Raw genomic sequence first — 20,660 nt, 5'->3', positions numbered from 1 at the left:
TATACATATTACATAGTTTTTTTTAACATTTGTCATTCAAAAGGAATATTTTATTCCACATGTAACTACAAAACTAACGTATAGTGTTTGTAATAATGATGTTACAGTTGATAATATAGACTATTAGTAACCTACACAAATTTAATATAACAAAATATGACTAAATATCTTATGCTATTTTGGGCTGTTCATAAAGATAGTTCATTCTCGTATACGAGTAATGTTACAAAGATTATATGTAAAATTAATTTGATTGAATACTATTTGTCTAAAATTTCCGTGATCATAGAAAAAGTCTTGATTATTATTTTCACTAGCCAAAATTTTGCGAATAATAAACGATCTGCGGCCGCCCCTGGGTTTGGCCGTCCAGGTGCAGGGCCACCCTTTGCACCCCCGTCGGGAACGGCCCTGCTCACGATCGATGGCGCGGAACTGGAGGATCGAGGGTAAACGTTCGAAGTTCAACGATAATGGCGTCGATGGGTTGTAGGCATACATACAGACCGATAAGTATAAAATTGAGTTGGGTACAATTTAACTCGAATAATAAATACTGAAAAGCAACAGTATCTAAGGGCGTCATCCAAACACTTAAATAGATTAAATAATTGTTTGTCAAATGTCGACTTATTCAAGAAGTATTATTTTATTATAAGAAATGGAATTTCGATGTTCAAACATTATTCGAAATTTTTTTTCAAGATAATAAATTTGCCCATCTCTGGTATACAGGGTGTCCCACCAAACGAGACCACCTTTAATATCTCACTTGTTTTTGGAGATATAAAAAAAAACGTGAGAGGAAAATGTTATTAGTCATCGATGTTTTTTTTTTAAATAGGACTACACATTTTTATCATATCGTAATAGTTGAGATCAAGATCAAACCAACGACCTATAGTACTGTGACCTTCGTGTAACCTTGAGAACAAAAAATCCACAAATTTATGGGAGTAGAATTAAATAATAAAATAACTACAATAGAGGAATTAGTGAAAAAATGTATCGAAGTTTGATGGGACATCACTTTGAGAATTTGTTAAAATAAATTTTCTGCAAATCAAGAGCAAGTGAGATATACTGAAGGTGCTCGCGTTAGGTGAAACACCTTGCATGTACCAAAACGTGGTTGGGCAGAATATCGAGGAAGAAAAGAAACGAACGGTTTTTATCACGTTATTAACTACCCCCTGCCCCCCCCCCCCCACGCTACTGGACAGACTAATTAAGCGGCAACACCGAGGTGTTGTCGTTTCGTTAATTGGCTGTGACGATTAAAAGCACGGCCGGTCGCGAGGCATCGTTTTGCATAGGACAAGGTCAGAATCCTAAAGGTACTGCGCGGACGAAACGTACGACGAAAGTCCCTGTATGGTAAGTGTGTCAGTACTGTGCCATTAAGAAGAAGTTCAAAGTTTTCGGTCAATTAAACAGCTGTTTTTTATATTTTGATCTTCGGAACGTTCTTAAATTATCTTTGATATCTCTTATGTAAGGAGTTTTTCTGTAATTAAGTATTATAATTAATGTACGATAGTAATGAAATTAAAAAAAAGAATTTTTTGAGTCAGTTACTGTACCCTTATACATATGAAAATTCAGTTACTCTGTGTCAGTTACTGAACACCTGTATTGATTACTGTGTAAAAGTTTCTTTTCGATCATTTTAGAAGAATTTATTACTACATTTTGTAATACTTACAATATTATTTTAATAAACAAGACAAACTAATGCGTAGATACACGTGTTATTGTTAGGTGTTGTTAGGTAGTATCTATAAAAATAAGGTTCGGAATTCAGATTTAGCTTGTTAGAGGACTCAGTAATCGACGGATAACGCGAAAATGGGTCCAGTTACTGTACATGTAAGTACACAATAATAGAAACAAACAAAAATTTTGCTTCAGTTACTGGATTATACATGTTCCCGTTATCTAAACCAGATTTACGGACCTACAGTACATTTGTTTGGTTGTGTAATACACTATTCCTTTTATTTTCTACCTTCACTTACACGGTGTCACTTAAGCTTTTCAAAAACATTCGGAATCTCACCAAATCGTCACCACATAATTTAAGGCTATTATAGTCTTTTATTTTTGACTGTGAAACTGACGATACTAAAGTGTGCTGAGAAGAACAATAATGTATGGAACAAATCTTCCATGATTAATAATAAGACATGAAAATATAACAAAATATTTCTTCAGTAAATTTTAAATAATATGGAAATGAAAGACGTAAAGTTACTTCTCTTGACCCATTAAAACCCGACGTTGCATTAACGCAATATTGAACTCGTAATTTAAAAAAAATTTCAATAATTATTAATACTATTTTACAAGTATTAATAATTTATGCTTTCAGTTAAATTATGCCAATTGTTAATAAGATTTAAAAAAAAATTTTAATACATTCATTTGAATGATTATGTAATTTTCTGTACATAAAAATAATGTAAGGGCACAGTAACTAGGGTGGGGGGCACAATAACTGACACATTTACCCTAACCCCAAGTTGTCGACGACGGATGATGATGGTGTGGTGACGGAGGAAGAAAGAACAGAAAAATAGTTCGACGAGAGGTTCAAGACCTCGCTCTGGTACAGATGATAACGGTGGCGTGATAGCGTTATCCACTGAATTACAGCACGCAGCTGTGTTTGCGCGTAAACACACGGTCAGAAGACCGACGACAGTGACGCGGACGGGGGAGTGATGAACAATTTCGTGGGATGTGTTTGTCACGGGGCTCCACGGCGCGGAAGATTTCCGTTCGCTTGTGCTGGAAACACGACAAAACGAGCTGAACACTGAATGGATCAATTACTCCAGTGTGTGCAGCTGTTTGAATAATGTGCTTTTTATTCTTGTAAGAATGTAAGGCATAACTAACAAAGGAAGGAACGGAAGTGTCCTCCTCCGATTTTGATGAAACTTCGTACGTCTGTTAAACAGTCAAAAATAAGGGATACGTATTTTTTTTTATCGGCTGAGACGCGTCTTTGAGGGGTGAAACAACCCCTCGAAGTTTCGATCCGAAATTTTTTTGTCATAAACAAATTATATTTTGGACAATTTGTTAGCATCATATTATTCTACATAACAAACCGCAAATCTCGTCCATTAGAAGTTTTCATGTATCTCCTCTGGTTTTCGAGATAGTACTTTCGGGTCGAAACTTCGAGGGGTGGTTTCAACCCTTAAAGTCGCGTCTCAGGCGATAAAAAAAAATACGTATCCCTTATTTTTGGCTGTTTAACAGACATACGGAGTTTCATCAAAATCACACTTCCGTGCCTTTCCTTGTCAGTAGACACAAAGGTTCGTAGGCGTAGCCAGGTTATCTATTAGGGGGGGGGGGAATATAATTTTTTCTTCTGGAGGGGGAGGAGGGCAAAATTCAATTTTTTTCTTCTACAGTAGTGCAAAAGCCACTTTTCTGTTCAGACGGGGTGCAAGGACCCCTTGCCCCCATTGGCTACGACAATCCAAAGGTTGATACCAAAAATCATGGGATTTGACCGTGTCTTTCACGTACACTATCGTCACGGACCCAGTTCGTGATCAGAACCCAGTTCCTGATCAGTTTAGTACAATAGATACTATATAATAAGTTTACTATAATAACGGGTTTTTCTTTCCTAACAATTACTAAATAATTATTAGCTATTTTGAAATTTATACCTAAAATTTGATAGCTCACATCGAGATACAGATATATGATTCAAGTTGGGTTTCAAAAATTGTTAATAATTACATATTTAGTTGAAAATTTAACAGAACATTCTTAAAAGCTTGAACTTTTGATCGCTACCGAAAAATCGCAAGGTCAACGATGAAATTATTGAAATAGAAACGTTATAAAAATTTTGTTGTTAACACGAGCCTTTTGGATTTGTAATCGATACTGAGAAGTTAATCACTTCTTATTTACAAACGAAAAATGATATTTCCACGAAAAATTAGGTGGTTATAGATACTTTTACGGCGAATATGATGTCACGGAAAAAAAGTATGTTAACGATCAAATAAAACTTAAAATTACGATCCATGTATGCAAACTTAGGTTTCAATACATTTGATATTATCTTCTACGCACGTCTGCTATAAACGGTAACGACCAACGACGAACTTTCCAATTTTTCTTAAAAATTAAAAAAATGTTATATTTTCTTACAGCAAGGAAAAAGTGTTTGTTTTTTTTCCACTTATTTGTAAATTATTGTTCCATTTCAGTATTTTGAAGTAGTTTATAATATTAATCATTCAAATTAAATTGATAAAATTGATAAAAAATATAAAGCGTATGATAAGTGAGTATAAGCGCAAGTGATGAGAAAGTGCTCCTTTTGCATTTCTTACTTTAAAAGTGAAATTACAATTTAACCGTAATTCTATTTCTGTATATTTGTTAATACTAAACTAAAGATAAATAGATAGATTTATTCGAATAACTTACTACGTTAATTAATTGTTCTACTTAATACATGAAAAAAACGGCGATAGTTACTCTTAAGTGCTCAGGAACTGGGTCCCGTAACGGTATGTCATACCTGAATTTTCTTTAAAGTATGTTTAAATGTTTCATCGCAAGTTCTGCAATTCTCGGATATTTAATTTTTAAATTTAGTTTTGTATCTATTTTGCATCATCATATTTTCCTTTCGAAAATTAATAACTACATTCTAAAAATTAATACGAATCAAAATGCAGATACGTTAATACACGTGTATTTAAGGACCTCTAATAGACTCGTTGTATGTATACATATAGATGTGAGCCACGACGGATATGTTTGGTAAAAACTGTTCCGTTTCTTAACCTTTCGTAATCAAATGTATGAATCAGTTACTTGGATATAATATTGTTTTAGTAACGTGCACGATACTCGGGCTTTTTACTCTGCATGAAAATATAGCAATATTGATAACTAGACTGCGGATGTTTATGCAAGTTCACAGTTTCAGATACTAATATCAATAAATTAAAATGGAGTGGAATTTTTCAGAGGCTTTACTAGTGTTAATAGTAACACATAATATTAAACTTTATTAAAACCTTTATTGTATTGCACTTATCAAGTTAAAATATGTTATAAATATAATAACGTGTTTCTTTTTGTACTACGAAAATTACTACAACTTTAATCTTGGAACCGTCAACCAAAAACAGGCCTATTCGGGTCACTTGTGACACATATTGAACTTGTAGATACTAAACATTCACCTAGTGACGCTTATATCATTGGACCAGAAACGTGGGTCAAAGGGGACCCGGCTCGGCTGGGCGAGGATTAATCATTAGACGTAGGGAAAGTAACGGTCGCGTCGCGTTCAAGTCGGTATCGTGGTTATATTTTGTTTTATCAACGGGGATTTCCACTTTTACCAGAAAAAATTATGAAATGTCCTATAAAATAAAGAAAACTATCGGATAATAGTCGTAGCGATTCTTTAATATTAATAAAAGTTTTCTACCGACAGACGCCCAATATTTAAACAAACTGATAAGAACACAGCGAATTTAAAACTCGTCACGGTAAACTGTTTTATCTTTTGTTCCCGCGAGAAAGACTCATTCTTTACCCCTCGAAACAACAGACAAGTTGACACAACAATACACACTGTCTGCCAGAATTTTATAATTAAAAAACCGAGAATTCCATCATTAACCAAACATACTCGAATAATTTCTATATTCCGAACTGTATGCATTTATATCGTACACAATTATTGTTCAACACTAGAACTACCAAACCCGTCAAAATGATGGATTACAGGCTTCTTATGTTACAATTACTGGAGTTATAACGCTTTTTCTGGAATTAATGTTGGTTTCTAATTTACTATACATTTCATGTCGTAGTATGTCGCGTTAGATTGTATTATGTTATTAAATTTTACAAGTTCATTTCGTATACATTCAATGCTGCTAGTTCCAGTGTTAAACCTCAGCCCAGTGTAAAGTCCGATAAAGTCTACCGACTGAACATCTGCCCAATTTCATTCGCCCGCGGAGATAACAAACTCCGAATACAGTAAACAAAACTGCCTGACCCCAATTCCCATGAGTATCGGTCCACGAAAATCTTCCTTCGCAATAAACGTGCCTAATCTATAATAACGGAACAGGGATTCCCCCCGGTAGTATCCCCCACAAATGTCAAATTTCAAACTGAAAACGGTCTGTTTTCCGTCCGTTCCGGCGTGTTTTTCCGCGTTCCGTGGACGACGAGTACGTCTGCGTAACGAGGATAAAAATCTGGGGGAGGAACTACGATCCTCCGATGGCTGCGATAACAAAGGCTGTGCGGTGGATCGAGTACACGAAGAGAGGGTCCCGTGTGTATGCAGAGTTTAGGAGCAACGGCAGATAAACCGGGGGGAACGACGATAAGAATCTCTATCTCTCTCTCAACAGGCGATACCTGTCCGGGGATGCGTCTGCTCGCGGGGTTAGAAAAACTTCCTTCTGACCTATTTCCCCCCCGAAGATGCTGCACGCCACAAACACGATCCTCCCCAGATTTGGTGAACGCGTGTTGCCAAGAGAGGAGGATCGTTCCGAGAACTCGTTTTCGCGTGTTCGCCCTGAACAATTTTCGTTCCTCCATGGTTCGTGTTTCTGTGCGATCAGAGACTGACGAAACGAGTGGACTCGCGATCCTCTCTCTCTTTTTCTCTGGTCGGACAGAGACATTTTTTACGGAAGATCGAAAAAAAAAAACAGAAAAGGTCACTCGGCCCAGGCGGTTGGGTCGAAGGTTCGTTAACGGACTGTATGGCACGAATCGAAAAAATGTTCCAAACTGTTCGATTGGGGAACTAGAGGTAAACTCACCGAAAGGACGCTTGTAGCACCTCACGAGACTCCTTTGTATCCAGGGCAGTGAAAAATCCTCGTGGTGACACCGCGATTACCGAGTTTTGTATACATGTAAACACACTCATTAACACTGGTAGAGCACTGAAATGGAATTACCCCCCGCGCCACGCTTGCCACGTATCCCCGCGGACTTGACCGGTAGATCGGTTGAGGATTTCACGAGAAAAATGATCACATTGGGTAGCGTTCGACCGTCAGCTTGCTTCGGAGATCATAGACCAGCTGTGTTTTTGCCAGACCATTGAGGAACTGGTGCATGCGCAGGACAACCCCACCCGCCATCTTGACTTTCACGGGAGTAGGGAGGTAGGCCGCGCGAGATTTGAAGAGGGAGGAGAGACCCGACGATGGGAGACTCGAGGATGTCCTTTCACCTTCCGAAACGGTCGAAACTGTGTTTTATTGTTTCTTCCCGTTCAACGATGGTATTAGATTGTTGCTTATATGATATTTCGACTTTTTTTAGTGGCTGGTTTTACTTCATTCAACATCGAAGAATTTTTATTATTAGTTAAAGTGTCATCATGTACGGCCCGTAATGAAACACGTATGCTAATATTGGGTACCGGAAAAAGTTCGTGCGACCTTGTAGTGTAAACTACAGGCAATCGTAACTTTCTTAAAATGTAATTTCATTCAACCTCGTGGAACCATTTTATTTTTGTGTAACTCCTTTTTCAGATTTGCTGAGCTGGGAAAGTACTTTGCGTGAATAATAAAATGTACAATAAAATGTATTAACTGCAGTATGCAAGTTGTTACCATTATGGAAATGTTTATTTGATGAAAGTTTCAATTTATCGCAAGATAAATAGTAACTGCATGAAGGGTGGTGTGGATATAGAAAACATTTTAATACATATGAATATTTCAGGTTTATAAAAAAAAAATATATATATATTTATATATATTAAATTGTAAGTAAGATGGCACGAATTTTGACTTCTTCATTGATCACCTTTAACTGTGATAATGCAGTAGGAATATGTAAATGACAATACTCAATGTAGTTTCGCTAAATAATAACATCTACACTATAATTTGTAAACTGGTTTCACTATCAATCGAAAATATCAGGATGTTTCCTTATTTTTAGAAGAATGTAGTTTAACAGTAAATCTCTATAAAAAAAAAATGATTTCTATTTTCCTGAATATTTTTGAATTATTGAAAAAGTGTTAATTGCTTTTAGAATTGTTAAGAAATTAGAGAAATTCGAATGGCATTATAAAGTTCAATGTTTTGACAATTCCATTTGGAAATAACGATTTCTTCTTTTTTCTGAACGTCGTTTTGCGTAGATGTATTATTTTTTCTTTTTTCCAGAACGGATCTTGATGGTTGATTAAACATTTCATAGTTAATACCGTATTTCTGTAAATATTTACTGAGAACGCGATACTTAGAAAGCTGATGAATCTTGTGTACTTAATGATAGAGCGTCGCCATAAATTGTACAATCAGATAAAGAAGTAAATGACCTAATTACGAATAAAATAAATATGAATTAAAATGTGTGAGGTAAGTGCGCTGCGTTAACATATCACAAAGGTATTTAAAGCCCGTAAAATTAAGATTATTATTATTTTACTTGCCTAAGAATGCAACTTACTTTTCTTAATTAACATACGTTGAGCATATACTTACATCCGCTTACATTATGTAGGCAGAGATAAAGTATGAATATCTGTATGTAAAATCATTGAAAAAATATTTACATAAGTATGAAAATGATTTGTGTATATTTTACGAATGTACTTAGTATGAAAGGAAAATGTTAATGAGCAAAAAAAAAGTATAAAAAAAAATTGGGCCCCTCCGGGATTTGAACCCGGGACCTCCTGCACCCAAAGCAGGAATCATACCCCTAGACCAAGAGGCCAACTGTTAGAACTTTCCATATTTTAGTATATAAAGGCAAAGTTGTTCTAAAGTATAGTATGATATTTACAATTATAAGTTTATAATCATATATTTATTACTAAATATAAAAAAATGAATTTTGTTACATCTATACATCTTAGTATTATCCATCAGAACACAATACTTTTACATTCTATTGCATTCTAAACATTATTCTTATACATTATTTAAACTATCAACTTTTAACTAGAAATAAGAGTTGATTGCAAAACGAAACAGTAATGCTACAGATAAAAGATAAGAATAGGCAGATATTCAATATCTTTTCGTTGCTCAATATACATACTGGGGCGCTAGCACCGCATTATCATTTTAGTGTGACGCCCTACGTTATCGACAAACCACGAATCCTGGGTTATTATGTAGTATAAATTGAGCATTAAATTTTTGACTTATGTTATAAGTGCATAATATGATTCGAAGGAAATAAATTAATTTACTATTTTTTTTATATATGTGCCCATATCTATTGAATGTCGAAAAAGACATATTGTGCCATCTAGGATGAAACACTGACGTTACTAGACAATCAGTATCAACATACTATCGTATGATGTCGCCATCATGTCGCTTAAACCTCTTTTTCTTAAATTTAATTTTATTTTCGTCAATTCAAAATTGCAGAAAATGCAAATCTAAATCTTAAAGTTCCTGACTGAAAAACGGTTACGTGGACACAATACAAATCACGATCGATATTCCTAGATCTTCAATTGAAGGGTTGGAAATGGATTCATTCTTAAATCGTTTAACTTTTTATAAACCAGTCTCATAAATGGAAGATTACAGTACAGTTTATTATAGAAGAAACATAGAATGTATTGCGATACATTATTATGTAAAGTTTAAATACGATACCTCCACCTATTTACAGTAACACATCATCGACATTACTCATTATGTCAACAGCAATAAAATTCTTCAAGAGAACATTTTGCCGCACCTCGATCAGCTTCGTGTTTTCTTAATTTTAGGTTCCTGTTTACATATTACTTTTTCTTTTATTATTTTCAACTTTGTTTAGTAGTAAAGCAATAGTCATTTCATGAATGGTAAATTCTGACATTTCAAGTGTCGTTTACAAAATTTTTGAACAAAGAAGAGACGAAATTATCAACCTTTTACTTTCAATATCGGGTTCATTATACACTCTTTTTTTTTGCAATATTCATTTAATCCTAATTCTATAGGACATTAATCATCTTTTTTTCTGGTCCATCTTGACTCGAGTTTCCAGGAACATCATTTTTTCTCGGGTCTATCTTGACCCGAATGTCAATAGCATCATCTAACCCGACAACTTATGACAATTCATTCAAGCTAGCACTTATTCACAATAGTTTTTACTCTCTATAAAAAGGCAGGCATTAAAAAAAAATAGAACGTTCAACAATGCACTCAGAAGAAATGGTGCATACGGGTGTAAAAGTAGAAACCATTAAAACACAGTCGAGACATTGAATAGACAAACATGCAATGTAATTTTCTATCACCACAGACGAGATATAAGAATAGACCTAACATCATATGAGACTTGGTGTCCCACGAAATTCACGCTGATTCGAGCGCACTCTACATACAGGGTGGGCTGTTTATACACACTGTTCAATTGTTCGTTATTAGTTATCTAAACAGACAAACTTATAACAATGTCTGCGTTAGTCATAACCTCTCTGGGCATAAGAATAGATAAATGTCTTTAAGGTGGTTAATCATAGAATTGAAAAGCTGCAAAAGGCTAAAAATTGATATGTAGTTTATAAATGAGATGACTACCTATTTAAAAAAAATGTGTCTAGGGTGTGATAATACATAACTTATTAAAATGGTACAAAGTAAAACTAAACCAATAATAGAGTTTCAAATGATTATTCCTATAAATATTACATACCTATATGAAATAATTAAAAAACTCAATCTGTTTACAATTGTAAAACTTTATATAGGAATCCTAATACGCACAATCACTTACCTTTTGGTAATTGGTGAATTTTTATATATAACTTTATTTACACATCATTTATTTACAATAATTTTATTTATTGCGAGTAAGTAAATAATAAAATTCGATCCAACAAGAGCTCTACTAGCCAACCTTCTACAGGATATTACTACCTACCTTTATATTTTGCTCTCAGTTTACATGGTCATACAGTCACATGTTCATATATATATTTTTTTCTTTGATTTTTTATTAACATTTAAAATCTCTGTTGAGAGTCATTTCTGCAATACAAGATGATATAAATTTTTAATTACATTACATATGGTCATTGAGTACACTTATTACAAAGTTTGTTCATATATATCTACTGTAGTTTACACTTAATAATAGCTTGGTATTCAGTGCGTGAACGACATGATGAGTGGTGACTCTATTCCGATAATCCTCTTCGTTTGGACGAATGTTTCTGCGTTGTGATCAATTTAAGTTATTGTATGTATGTGTGCTTGTGTGTGTGTGTGTTCGGCGCGAGCGTACTAAGATTTAAGTTGATTATAACGAAACTAATGTAAAAGGCTGATAGACGTTGAACTTGTGATTCCGTCTAGCTTCCTCGCGTATCCATACCCCTCTTAACTTCCATTCAATCAAAAATTATTAAACGACAACTCTCTCTTATTATTTTCAAGAAATATGGAATATTAATTATTTTATTTTAACGATTTTAACCACGTCGTATACGTAGCTCCACATCTTACTAGCCCGTCCACATAGATACCCAACGATGATACGATATAAGGAAACGCACCTTTCCGTGATCCCAGATAGTACACGACACCTCGAAGACGTCCATTTTACGGCTATTTTAGGTCTAAGGCGCCGTCTTCAAGGCGTCATGTACAATGTGGAATTTCACGTGACATAATATTAATGTGTTTCTACCTTAAGACTTGCTGACCTGTTTCTATTACCATTAAAACCGTTCATCCTCCAACGGTTAATCGACTATAATCTGTCGAGCATTAAATCATACAGTATTTATATTTAACAGAACGTCGTCGTTCCCTATGATGGGCTGTTAATAAGCGCGAACATTAACACACAGAGAGACGGGTGGTTTCGATGAAAATAGGTCCCGTCAGTTTTTGACGAGAGACACACGCGTGTAGGTCGGTCCGTAAACGGTTAAGAATCGACCAAGCGTGCCTTGGTAACGCGTGGCGCGTCGATTTGGCTGTTTCGGTAATTACACGCCAGAGGCAGTCGGACACGATTGACCGGCGGATGCGGGTCGTCCCCCGTACTGACGGCGGATAAAACTAACCTCTGCAAATCCGTGCAATTCCGTGTACGTGCGCGACGGGGGCTCGCGACGATTACGTTTTATAATTAAATCCGTCACGGCTGAAGGAGGGGAGGGGGTTCGGCGATCGGACGTCCGTTGCTGTCTGAAACAGAACGACGGACCCTGTGGCGGCTGTAATTGAACCCGCCGTCCACATGAAGCTGCTGAAGTTTTTGCTCCGTTACTTCCCGCCCGGTATTCCCGTGGACCAATTCGAATTTTCGGTGGAAATTAACGCGACGCCGGACACGACAGAAGGTTCCCTCGATTTACTTTTTCCTTTTACAGGTCTCGCCTTGGAGTATACACAGGGCGGGGACGTCAAGACGAAGATAATCGATCTCCTGGACCTGACGGCAGAGTAATTAAATCCTCTAACATGCACACAGTTTTTTTTTTTTTTAGTAGTAACGCCAAAGGATGTGCTGGTACATTCAGGAAATTGTTTCCTTTATTCAAACTGTCTCTTGGGACGGTTGTATCGTTTCCTCTCTGAAAAGTATCTGGAGTCAGAAATTCACAATAATTTACATTTTAGATTGGGAATTTTGATCGGGTATAGTACACTTGTAATGCGATTGGTACTTGCATAATGTTACATGATGGTGCCAATGTATTCTCTGCATAATGGAAGCACGTATGGAGTCAAAAGTAATCTCTTTTTAACCTCTAGTTTCAGGTAGTTAGTCCATATCCATTAGCATTTAAATGAATATTCGCTTTGCAGTATTTACAATAATGGAAATGACGATACAGACGAACAAATGTACATTTTCTTAAGTGTTCAATTTACAATATTCTGGTACCTTAATTTTTCAGATAATTATGAACGTAAACCTTAAAGCCCATTTTCACGTTCAAATAATTTACACGAACTGACTTGTGCGTTCACATTCGTGCAAGCAGATCGTTGCGTCTAAACGGTTAGCATACATGTTCAAATAATTTGTGGAAATTTGTGACTTATGCATTGACATTTGCGCAGGAAAATCGCTGTGCTTAAATGGAATCTAACGTCCCCGGAAAATACCTACCATCATTTTTCCTTTTATTTAATTTGTGGTAACTAGTTATTTATTTATTTTTATTTATTTATTTAGTTATTTAACGGGTATAAACCCAGTATACATACATAATACATACATAGTCGCGATAGGAAACGTTTAATAAAATATTAACTAAGATTAAACAGAAATTATAATCACAGTTTATTCTTTATATGTATATAAAACAACTGTGCAAGGTAAACTGAACGTGTGTAATGGGCAAATCAGTTCGCGGAAATTATTTGAACGTGAATTATTATTTATTGAAACCGAAGTTCAGTAAAACATTGTTTAGCCCACTGAAAACATTCTTTCAGATTCCAAATGAGAAATTCCATTACATTTACATTTCCAAATAAGTTTAAGTTTCGCTGTACTGAATTTTCGAGGTTACACACCACAAAATCCGCAGTCCGGTAATGTTTCGTGGGGATTCGAAAGAATTGTAAACTTTTAAGCCGCTCGACGAATTCGAACTTAATGACTGTACCAGGCACGTCGGATTGTTTTGAATAACCGCGAGCCCGTGCATAATTATACGGAAGGAAATGTGTACGTGTCGCTTTCCAGAACGGACATAAGAGCATTAGCGGAGAGCATAAAAGCGGACGAACCCGTAATAACCGAGAGTGTAATGGAGCAGTTAGTGGAGACACTGCAGAAGCTCCAGGCCAAAGTTTGCGACACAAACGAGAGGCGATACTACAAATACAAAACCCTGCAGACCCATCTTCTGCCCCTTACGAATATCGCGTTCGATAAACTAGGTAAAAGGTACTCCCGATTAAGATTGTTCGTGCATGGTTCTAAATATAAATAGCACCCTTCCGTTCCACACGACTATTACCTTCCGCAGTGAACATAGTAAGACCGAAACAGCTGAAATTAACTCTTGGCAATCTGTGTAAATATTCAAATTTGAAAATGGAAGTTCGTATTTATTTTTAATGTTGTAAATACTTTTGGACCCTCTTAAGCGACAAAATATTTGGACAATTGGAAAATTCAAATACTGATTAATCGATTGTAATAGTAGTCACTGTTGACTTTATTAATGTTTTTAAATTCTTTTTTTAAGCTTTTAAATGGTCAATTAATTATAACAAGTGAATTTAATAAGAGGAAATAGTTACTTTCGACGTTATAAATAGCTCGGAATTGATTTTCGAATCCCTTAACCCCTTGCCTTATGATTTTTTCGACCACTACAGTCTCCAGTATTACTTTATCGTTAATAATTTCCCAGGAATAAAAGAAATTCTGTATTTATTGCAAGTGTGCATTAACTCGAAAAGTTAAATATTAATACTAGTAAAATAGTACTTCTCTTCGACATAAAGAAAAGGGATAACACTCAGCTTTATTAAATCCATTTTGAATTCGTCAACACGAGTCTGACAAAATATTATAAGGCAAGGGGTTAATAGACAGCCAAATGTAGCTGTTTAAGTTATATTTAGAAATAGGATGAAAAGGAATTTTGAAGGTTATAAATAGTTTCCAATTTTTTCCTTCGAAGTGTTAAGGATCGAACGAATATTGTTTGACAGATGCTTGACAGGCAGCTATGACCGAACGTGTAAAGTTTGGGACATTGACAGTGGAGCGGAGCTTCTTACTCTCGAAGGCCATAAGAATGTGGTCTACGCAGTGTCCTTCAACAACCCGACATCGTACGTCTCGTTTAACCGTACCTCTTACCGTTAATTTATATCGTCGTCGGCCGGAAACGAGGATTCAGCCTTTCTCGTACACTCTTACCCGATGAAATACCTTCGTCAATTGCTATATTTAATCTCGTAAACGTTAAAAAAAAAAACGTATATACAGGTTGACTATGATCGTGTTTCTAGGTCGACAATTCTACGACACTATCGGGTAATTAGGTATAAATTATAACGAACTCAAAGAAACGAAAAATTTCAATTTGATTGGATTCAGAATAAAATAGAAAACTCCTTGGATTTGATGAAAGTTTTGTTTTTTGTTATATTTAAGAAATAATTATAAATTATAAATGCATAAAATCCGCAGTTTAATTATAAACAAGAATTTAATAATTATTCTATTAAAATGAAGGATTTTTCTGTTAAGTATTATTTTTGGAATTGCGGATTATACGTCGATTAATTGGAAAGTAGATGAATATCTTGAATTATGCTGTATACAGGGTGTCCCAGAATAAGTAGGAAACGTTTTAGGGGCGGCTACATTTAGAACAATAAAAAAAAAGTTTATTCAACATCAAATCCGCTATAACTCGAAAATAAAATCAAATAAGGCATATGTTTATATAAACTTTTTTTTATTGTTCCGATGTGATAAAGTCGCCCCTAAAATATTTCCCAATTATTCTAGAACACTCTGTGTATTTATTTATACGTATTCAAATTTCCTTTTTGATCACCCTGTATATACGTGTCGTGCAAGTTTAATATTGTTACAATCAAGGAATATTCTGCTTGTATTTCTAGACAAAGATGAACTGTAAGCTCTAAATTCGACCACACAGATGAATATTTAAAATATCAATATTAAATTCACTTATGTTTATATGAAATATAAATATTACAACAAATTGGTAGACTAATAGTTCACTGTTCAAGGTTTAACTAAATATTGCACTTCTGAAATTAATCTAGTCTTCGGCTCAGTAAGAATTTTCATACAGAAAAGATCATTTATCTACCAAACCATAAAAAATGCGCCTTTTGAAACTGTATAAGATTTAATTGATTCTTCTCTTTTAAACATACCGCGAATGGTAATTTTATTCTCTTCTAGTCTCTTAGTTACCTACCAAAATTTCAGTTCAATGGAAAAATCGACAAAAAAATGTTGGACCACTGATTATTCCAGAGACAAAATTGTAACCGGCTCGTTCGACAAGACCGCAAGGGTTTGGTGTTCACGTACGGGCCATTGGTTGGCCACGATGAGGGGCCACGAGGCGCAGGTCATTGTCGCGAAATTCTCGCCCACACAGAACAAAATTGCGACTGGCTCCTTGGACGCGACATCGAAAATATTTCATTTAACTACAGGTACATCTATACAGTCGTTAAACAATACATAATGACGCGTAATGACTTAACAGTACACTTTATGAAAATTTCGAGGCATGGAACTTAAATGGCATCAAGAGGCACATCTTATAAGGTACGTGTTTTTTTTTTGGATGGTGCCATTTCAGAGATTTCAAAGTCACCTTGATTTTTTTAAACGGAATGACCTATTTTTTGTACCATAAATCGATAGAGTATTAAATTTTGTGTAAAAATGTCTTGACCTTCATACGTCCTAAATCTAATAGTTAACGGGATATTTACAAAATAATTTTTAATACGTACTTACAGTCTGGAAGCGATAGGTGTTCAAATTGATGCCCTTGAACTTCAATACAGTGATTATTTTGTAAATATCTCGTTAACTATTAGGTTTAGGACGTACGAAGGTCAACACATTTTTGCTCAGAATTTAATACTCTATCGATCTGTGGTACGAAAAATAGGTCATTCTGTTAAAAAGAATCAAGGTGACTTTGAAATCTCTGAAATGCATCCACTCACAAAAAAAGCACGTAGCTTGTAAGATGTGCCCCTTGATACCATTTAAGTTCAACGCCTCAAAATTTTTAATAAAATGTACCGTTAAATCATTATTCGTGGTGATCAAGTTAGCTGAGACACCCTGTATAATAAACTCTGAAGAATTCAGATCTGTGTAATTAACATTCTTAAACTACGGTGGAACTAAATATAGGGGCAGAAGTTCTTTTTTATTATTTATGGCATCTAATAGTGGGCAGAACGTGCCTTTTGTAATTGTATTTAAGCTATCAAAATGTGAATATCATCAACAAGCTTTTTCACCCTTGCGATACCTTAAAAATTTTTTCAACAGAAAACCTTTTCTTTTTCTTTCGACTGTTTTTCTAAGTCTTAATCCGGATGATTAAAAGCAGGTTTTTTTCGTTATCAGAAAACAGTCACATAGTTTTTCTTGTTTTATCTCCACCCTATTCCACACTGCTGAAAACAATTAGTTGAATCAAATATTTCAGCCCCTATATCTGTAAATACATAATTATACTTTCTAGAAAGTTTTTTCTAGAAATGAAATTACACAAGTATTATGTACCATTTTCCATTAAAAATTTTTGAAACTCCCGATTTTTATCGGAATTGATCAAACAGGTGACGAAGAGGGGACGTTGAAGGGCCATACGGCAGAAGTAATTGCTCTTTGCTTCAATAACGAGGGCAATCAGGTAATAACCGCTTCCTTCGACGGCACTGTCAGCATCTGGGACACGAGAACCTTTACGTGAGTCTGATTATTCAAATTGCATGATTAACAAAATATGTTGATGGTTTCGATTTTTGATAGTCGTTCACGGAATATGAATTATGTTCCATATTATATTCTCGATCTACGATCGCCATTGCAATTAACCGATCTTGTTTACTAACGCAATTATGTGGATCGATTATTTAATAATCGATACTAGACGATTTACTATCGATCAGTTTTTACTATTGGACCCTAAAATATTCACATCTATTTAAGTTTTTGCTGTTAAGGGAATACGTAATAACTGCCCGTTTTTCAACGCTATCTTCGGGAATTTAGTTAACAAAAACTATAACTTTGTACCATATGACGTTTTGCCTGCTTATTAAGGTGTGTTTCAAGTGACAGTTAAAATATTTTGAGCTTTTTTTCTCGCATATATTGATAGAAATAGTCGGTGACACAAGATTCTTTAAAAAACTTCTTTTTCCGTAGGGCGATAGTGTGGAGACTGTTGTAATAATCCTAAATGGAAAAATTAAAGTTTATTTTCTTCGTCATGGTTGTCGCTATGATACAAACCACGAAGGCGCCTTAAAAATAAAAATTTACAAAATGACAGCATTTTGAAAAAAGATATTCGATTTTTACTGAAAATCAACACTACACGAGCAGATCATTACTACAATAATTCTATCTACAAAATGGCAAACATTACTGTAGAGAAATTGAATGTTTCTTCAGTTAAGGATATAATTACATTAACCTGTATGCAATATTCAAGTCAATTCAACCGTAAAACCAATGTCTTATAAATAATTATAGACGTTCGTAAATTAACATTTCTATTAATAAATCAAATATATTATATTCTATCGACAGGCTAAATGTATTGTCTTAATTTCATTTTAATGTAATTGAACGATTAGCAATGCAAGAATTCATTAAGCATTGCACAAGGATTAAGCTCATCATCTTAGCTCACAGGACAAAGTGTTGAAATGTTAATTTCTTAGTTAAAGTTTGAAGAGAAGGAGAAAGACAGTTTAATTGGGTCAATCCCTTTATACATACATATTATTTCCCGTTTCTCCTGTTACCGTCAGCCGAGTGAGCGTGTTGATTGGCCATCGATCGGAACTCTCGAATTGCATTTATAATTTCGACTGCTCGCTGATCGCCTCGTCGTCTATGGACAAGACAGCGAAAGTTTGGGACACGAGGATGTACTCGTGTCTGTCCACGTTGCGGGGACACGACGACGAGGTCCTGGACTTGACCTTCGACAACTACGGAAAGAAGCTGGCGACCGCGAGCAGTGATACCACCGCTCGAGTTTGGGACGTGACCACCGCTTTCCAGCAGTTGGCTGTCATGGAGGGGCACAGGGAAGAAGTGTCCCAAGGTGAGAAAATTGTTTACAATAGAAACTTTCAAAATTTACTATTAGTTACCAATAGAAACTTTAAATGTTTGCTATTGTTACGAATAGAAAATTACAAATTTTACTATTAATTGTTAATGGAAACTTAAAAGTTTTTCTTTTGTTACCAATAGAAACTTTAAAATATTACTATTATTATCAGTAGAAACTTTAAAAGTTTGCTTTTGTTATCAATAGAAACTTTCAAATTGTACTATTAGTTACCAATAAAAACTTAAAAATTTTGCTTTCGTTACAGATAGAAACTTTAAACTTTTACTATTATTATCAATAGAAATTTGAAACAGTTACTATTATTACCAATAGAAACTTACAAATTTTACTATTATTATCAACAGAACCAAAATAAATAGTTGATCAATAATTTAATTAATTCTCATACCCAGAATTGTTGTCCATCAGACCAGCAGTGTGTATTACTTATTTATATGACACTTGTACATACGTAGTACATAACAATTAGGCATCAGTACTTTTTATCAATATATTTAATGAAATGTGGTTTTACTGCAAATAAAAGTAGTGTAAGACAGTATAAAATTTGCATTTGAGTGCTAAAAATTGAAATTACGACTCTTCCAAACGAAACAATATGGTGGCTTCTATGGGATATTTGAACGAATTTTATATTTAAATAAATTGAAAAGGTTTAAATCATCTATTTACATATTTTCGTATTTATTCTCCGAAAGTGAAACATGTTGCTGAAGAAACGATTGTAGCTATTGTTTAACATAATTATCTTAATGCACTGTATAATTAGATACGAATCGTTGAAAACCATATACCGTATTAAATCCTCTGGCCGCTCACTTAAGTACTGCATAAAATAAAAGTAGTAACAACTGAACACTTTTCCATTGAAAGTAAAAATGAATAAATGCGTGTATTCAACTGATCAATTACAGAAAAATTGTGAAGTAGGTACATTCTTTAATATTTCCCTATTTCAGAATGCCCTTTAAGAAAAATCAAGTATTGTTTATAAAATATGATATATAGACAATATTAGATCACATCAATTGTATTACTATTTAATTCAAAATTCTCAAAGGGAAGACAAAAATTCGCACTTTCTTCCAAAAAAATGTCTTGTAACAAGTGACCAGTATTTTCACCAATACAAATTACTAAACATTGCAAATGTTTATGCAAATAGGTACTGTCGACGTTAAAAACACTTCTAAATTGAACCCTTAAAATTTTTGTATGTAACAGATTTGTAAGCGTTAACTGATTCTAGCGAACTTAGGGAACGGAAGAATTTGATTCGATTTTAGAGGCTAGAATATTCGAACTTTCTATTGAACGAACACGAAAAATAGTTTGTTTCAGCCCGAACGGTCAGCAATTGTTGACCTCGTCGTCGGACAAAACGTCGAAATTGTGGTCAGTGGAAAATGGCGATTGCGTGCAGGCCCTCGAGGGCCATGACGACGACGTTTTCAGCTGCGCTTTCTCGTACAACGGCGACACGATCATCACCGCGAGCAAGGATAACACTTGCATGATCTGGAGGTGACTCGATTGGTTTCAGGTCTGTCCTTAGCTCCTTCTCCTTCTTTTGTTTATCGTTTACGTTGTGTACTTTTATGCGATTTAATCTGTTTCCTTACATATTTATATGTAGTTTGTCAACAGTATCGTTCTCTTAAAAATAATGATAATAATATTTCTGCTTGTAAATCAAAATTATTTAGATAATTTTCTAAGTATCTTATTAAGAAACCTGTTTAACCCATTAAGAACCAAACAGTGAAATAATACGACT

The 20,660-nt window shown here is 34.8% G+C and overlaps 2 protein-coding genes and 1 non-coding gene across 3 annotated transcripts in view; 1 reads left to right on the top strand and 2 right to left on the bottom strand.

Moving 5' to 3' along the window:
* Positions 1–7,101, bottom strand: part of LOC107187671 (solute carrier organic anion transporter family member 5A1) — an 82,878-nt gene extending 75,777 nt beyond the window's left edge. The window contains exon 1 of the mRNA XM_015575813.1: positions 6,849–7,101. The gene's annotated coding sequence lies outside the window, so the exon portion shown is untranslated. The remainder of the gene's footprint in view (positions 1–6,848) is intronic.
* A 1,602-nt stretch (positions 7,102–8,703) lies between these two features.
* On the bottom strand, positions 8,704–8,775 carry Trnap-ugg. Its single transcript has one exon. It is a non-coding gene; the product is annotated as a tRNA-Pro (tRNA).
* Positions 8,776–12,261: 3,486 nt separating this feature from the next.
* Positions 12,262–20,411, top strand: LOC107187758 (dynein assembly factor with WDR repeat domains 1-like). Its single transcript, XM_015575923.1, has 8 exons — positions 12,262–12,301; positions 12,395–12,467; positions 13,723–13,926; positions 14,703–14,825; positions 16,012–16,196; positions 17,349–17,478; positions 18,552–18,850; positions 20,215–20,411. Exons 1-8 carry the CDS (start codon positions 12,262–12,264, stop codon positions 20,409–20,411), a joined length of 1,251 nt encoding a protein of 416 aa, XP_015431409.1.
* The last annotated feature ends 249 nt before the right edge of the window (positions 20,412–20,660 follow it).

The sequence above is a fragment of the Dufourea novaeangliae genome, unplaced genomic scaffold, assembly GCF_001272555.1.
Source record: "Dufourea novaeangliae isolate 0120121106 unplaced genomic scaffold, ASM127255v1 scaffold101, whole genome shotgun sequence".
Classification (NCBI taxonomy): Eukaryota; Metazoa; Arthropoda; class Insecta; order Hymenoptera; family Halictidae; genus Dufourea; species Dufourea novaeangliae.
Note: the sequence above shows the minus strand (reverse complement) of the source record. Positions and strands in the feature narration are given on the sequence as shown.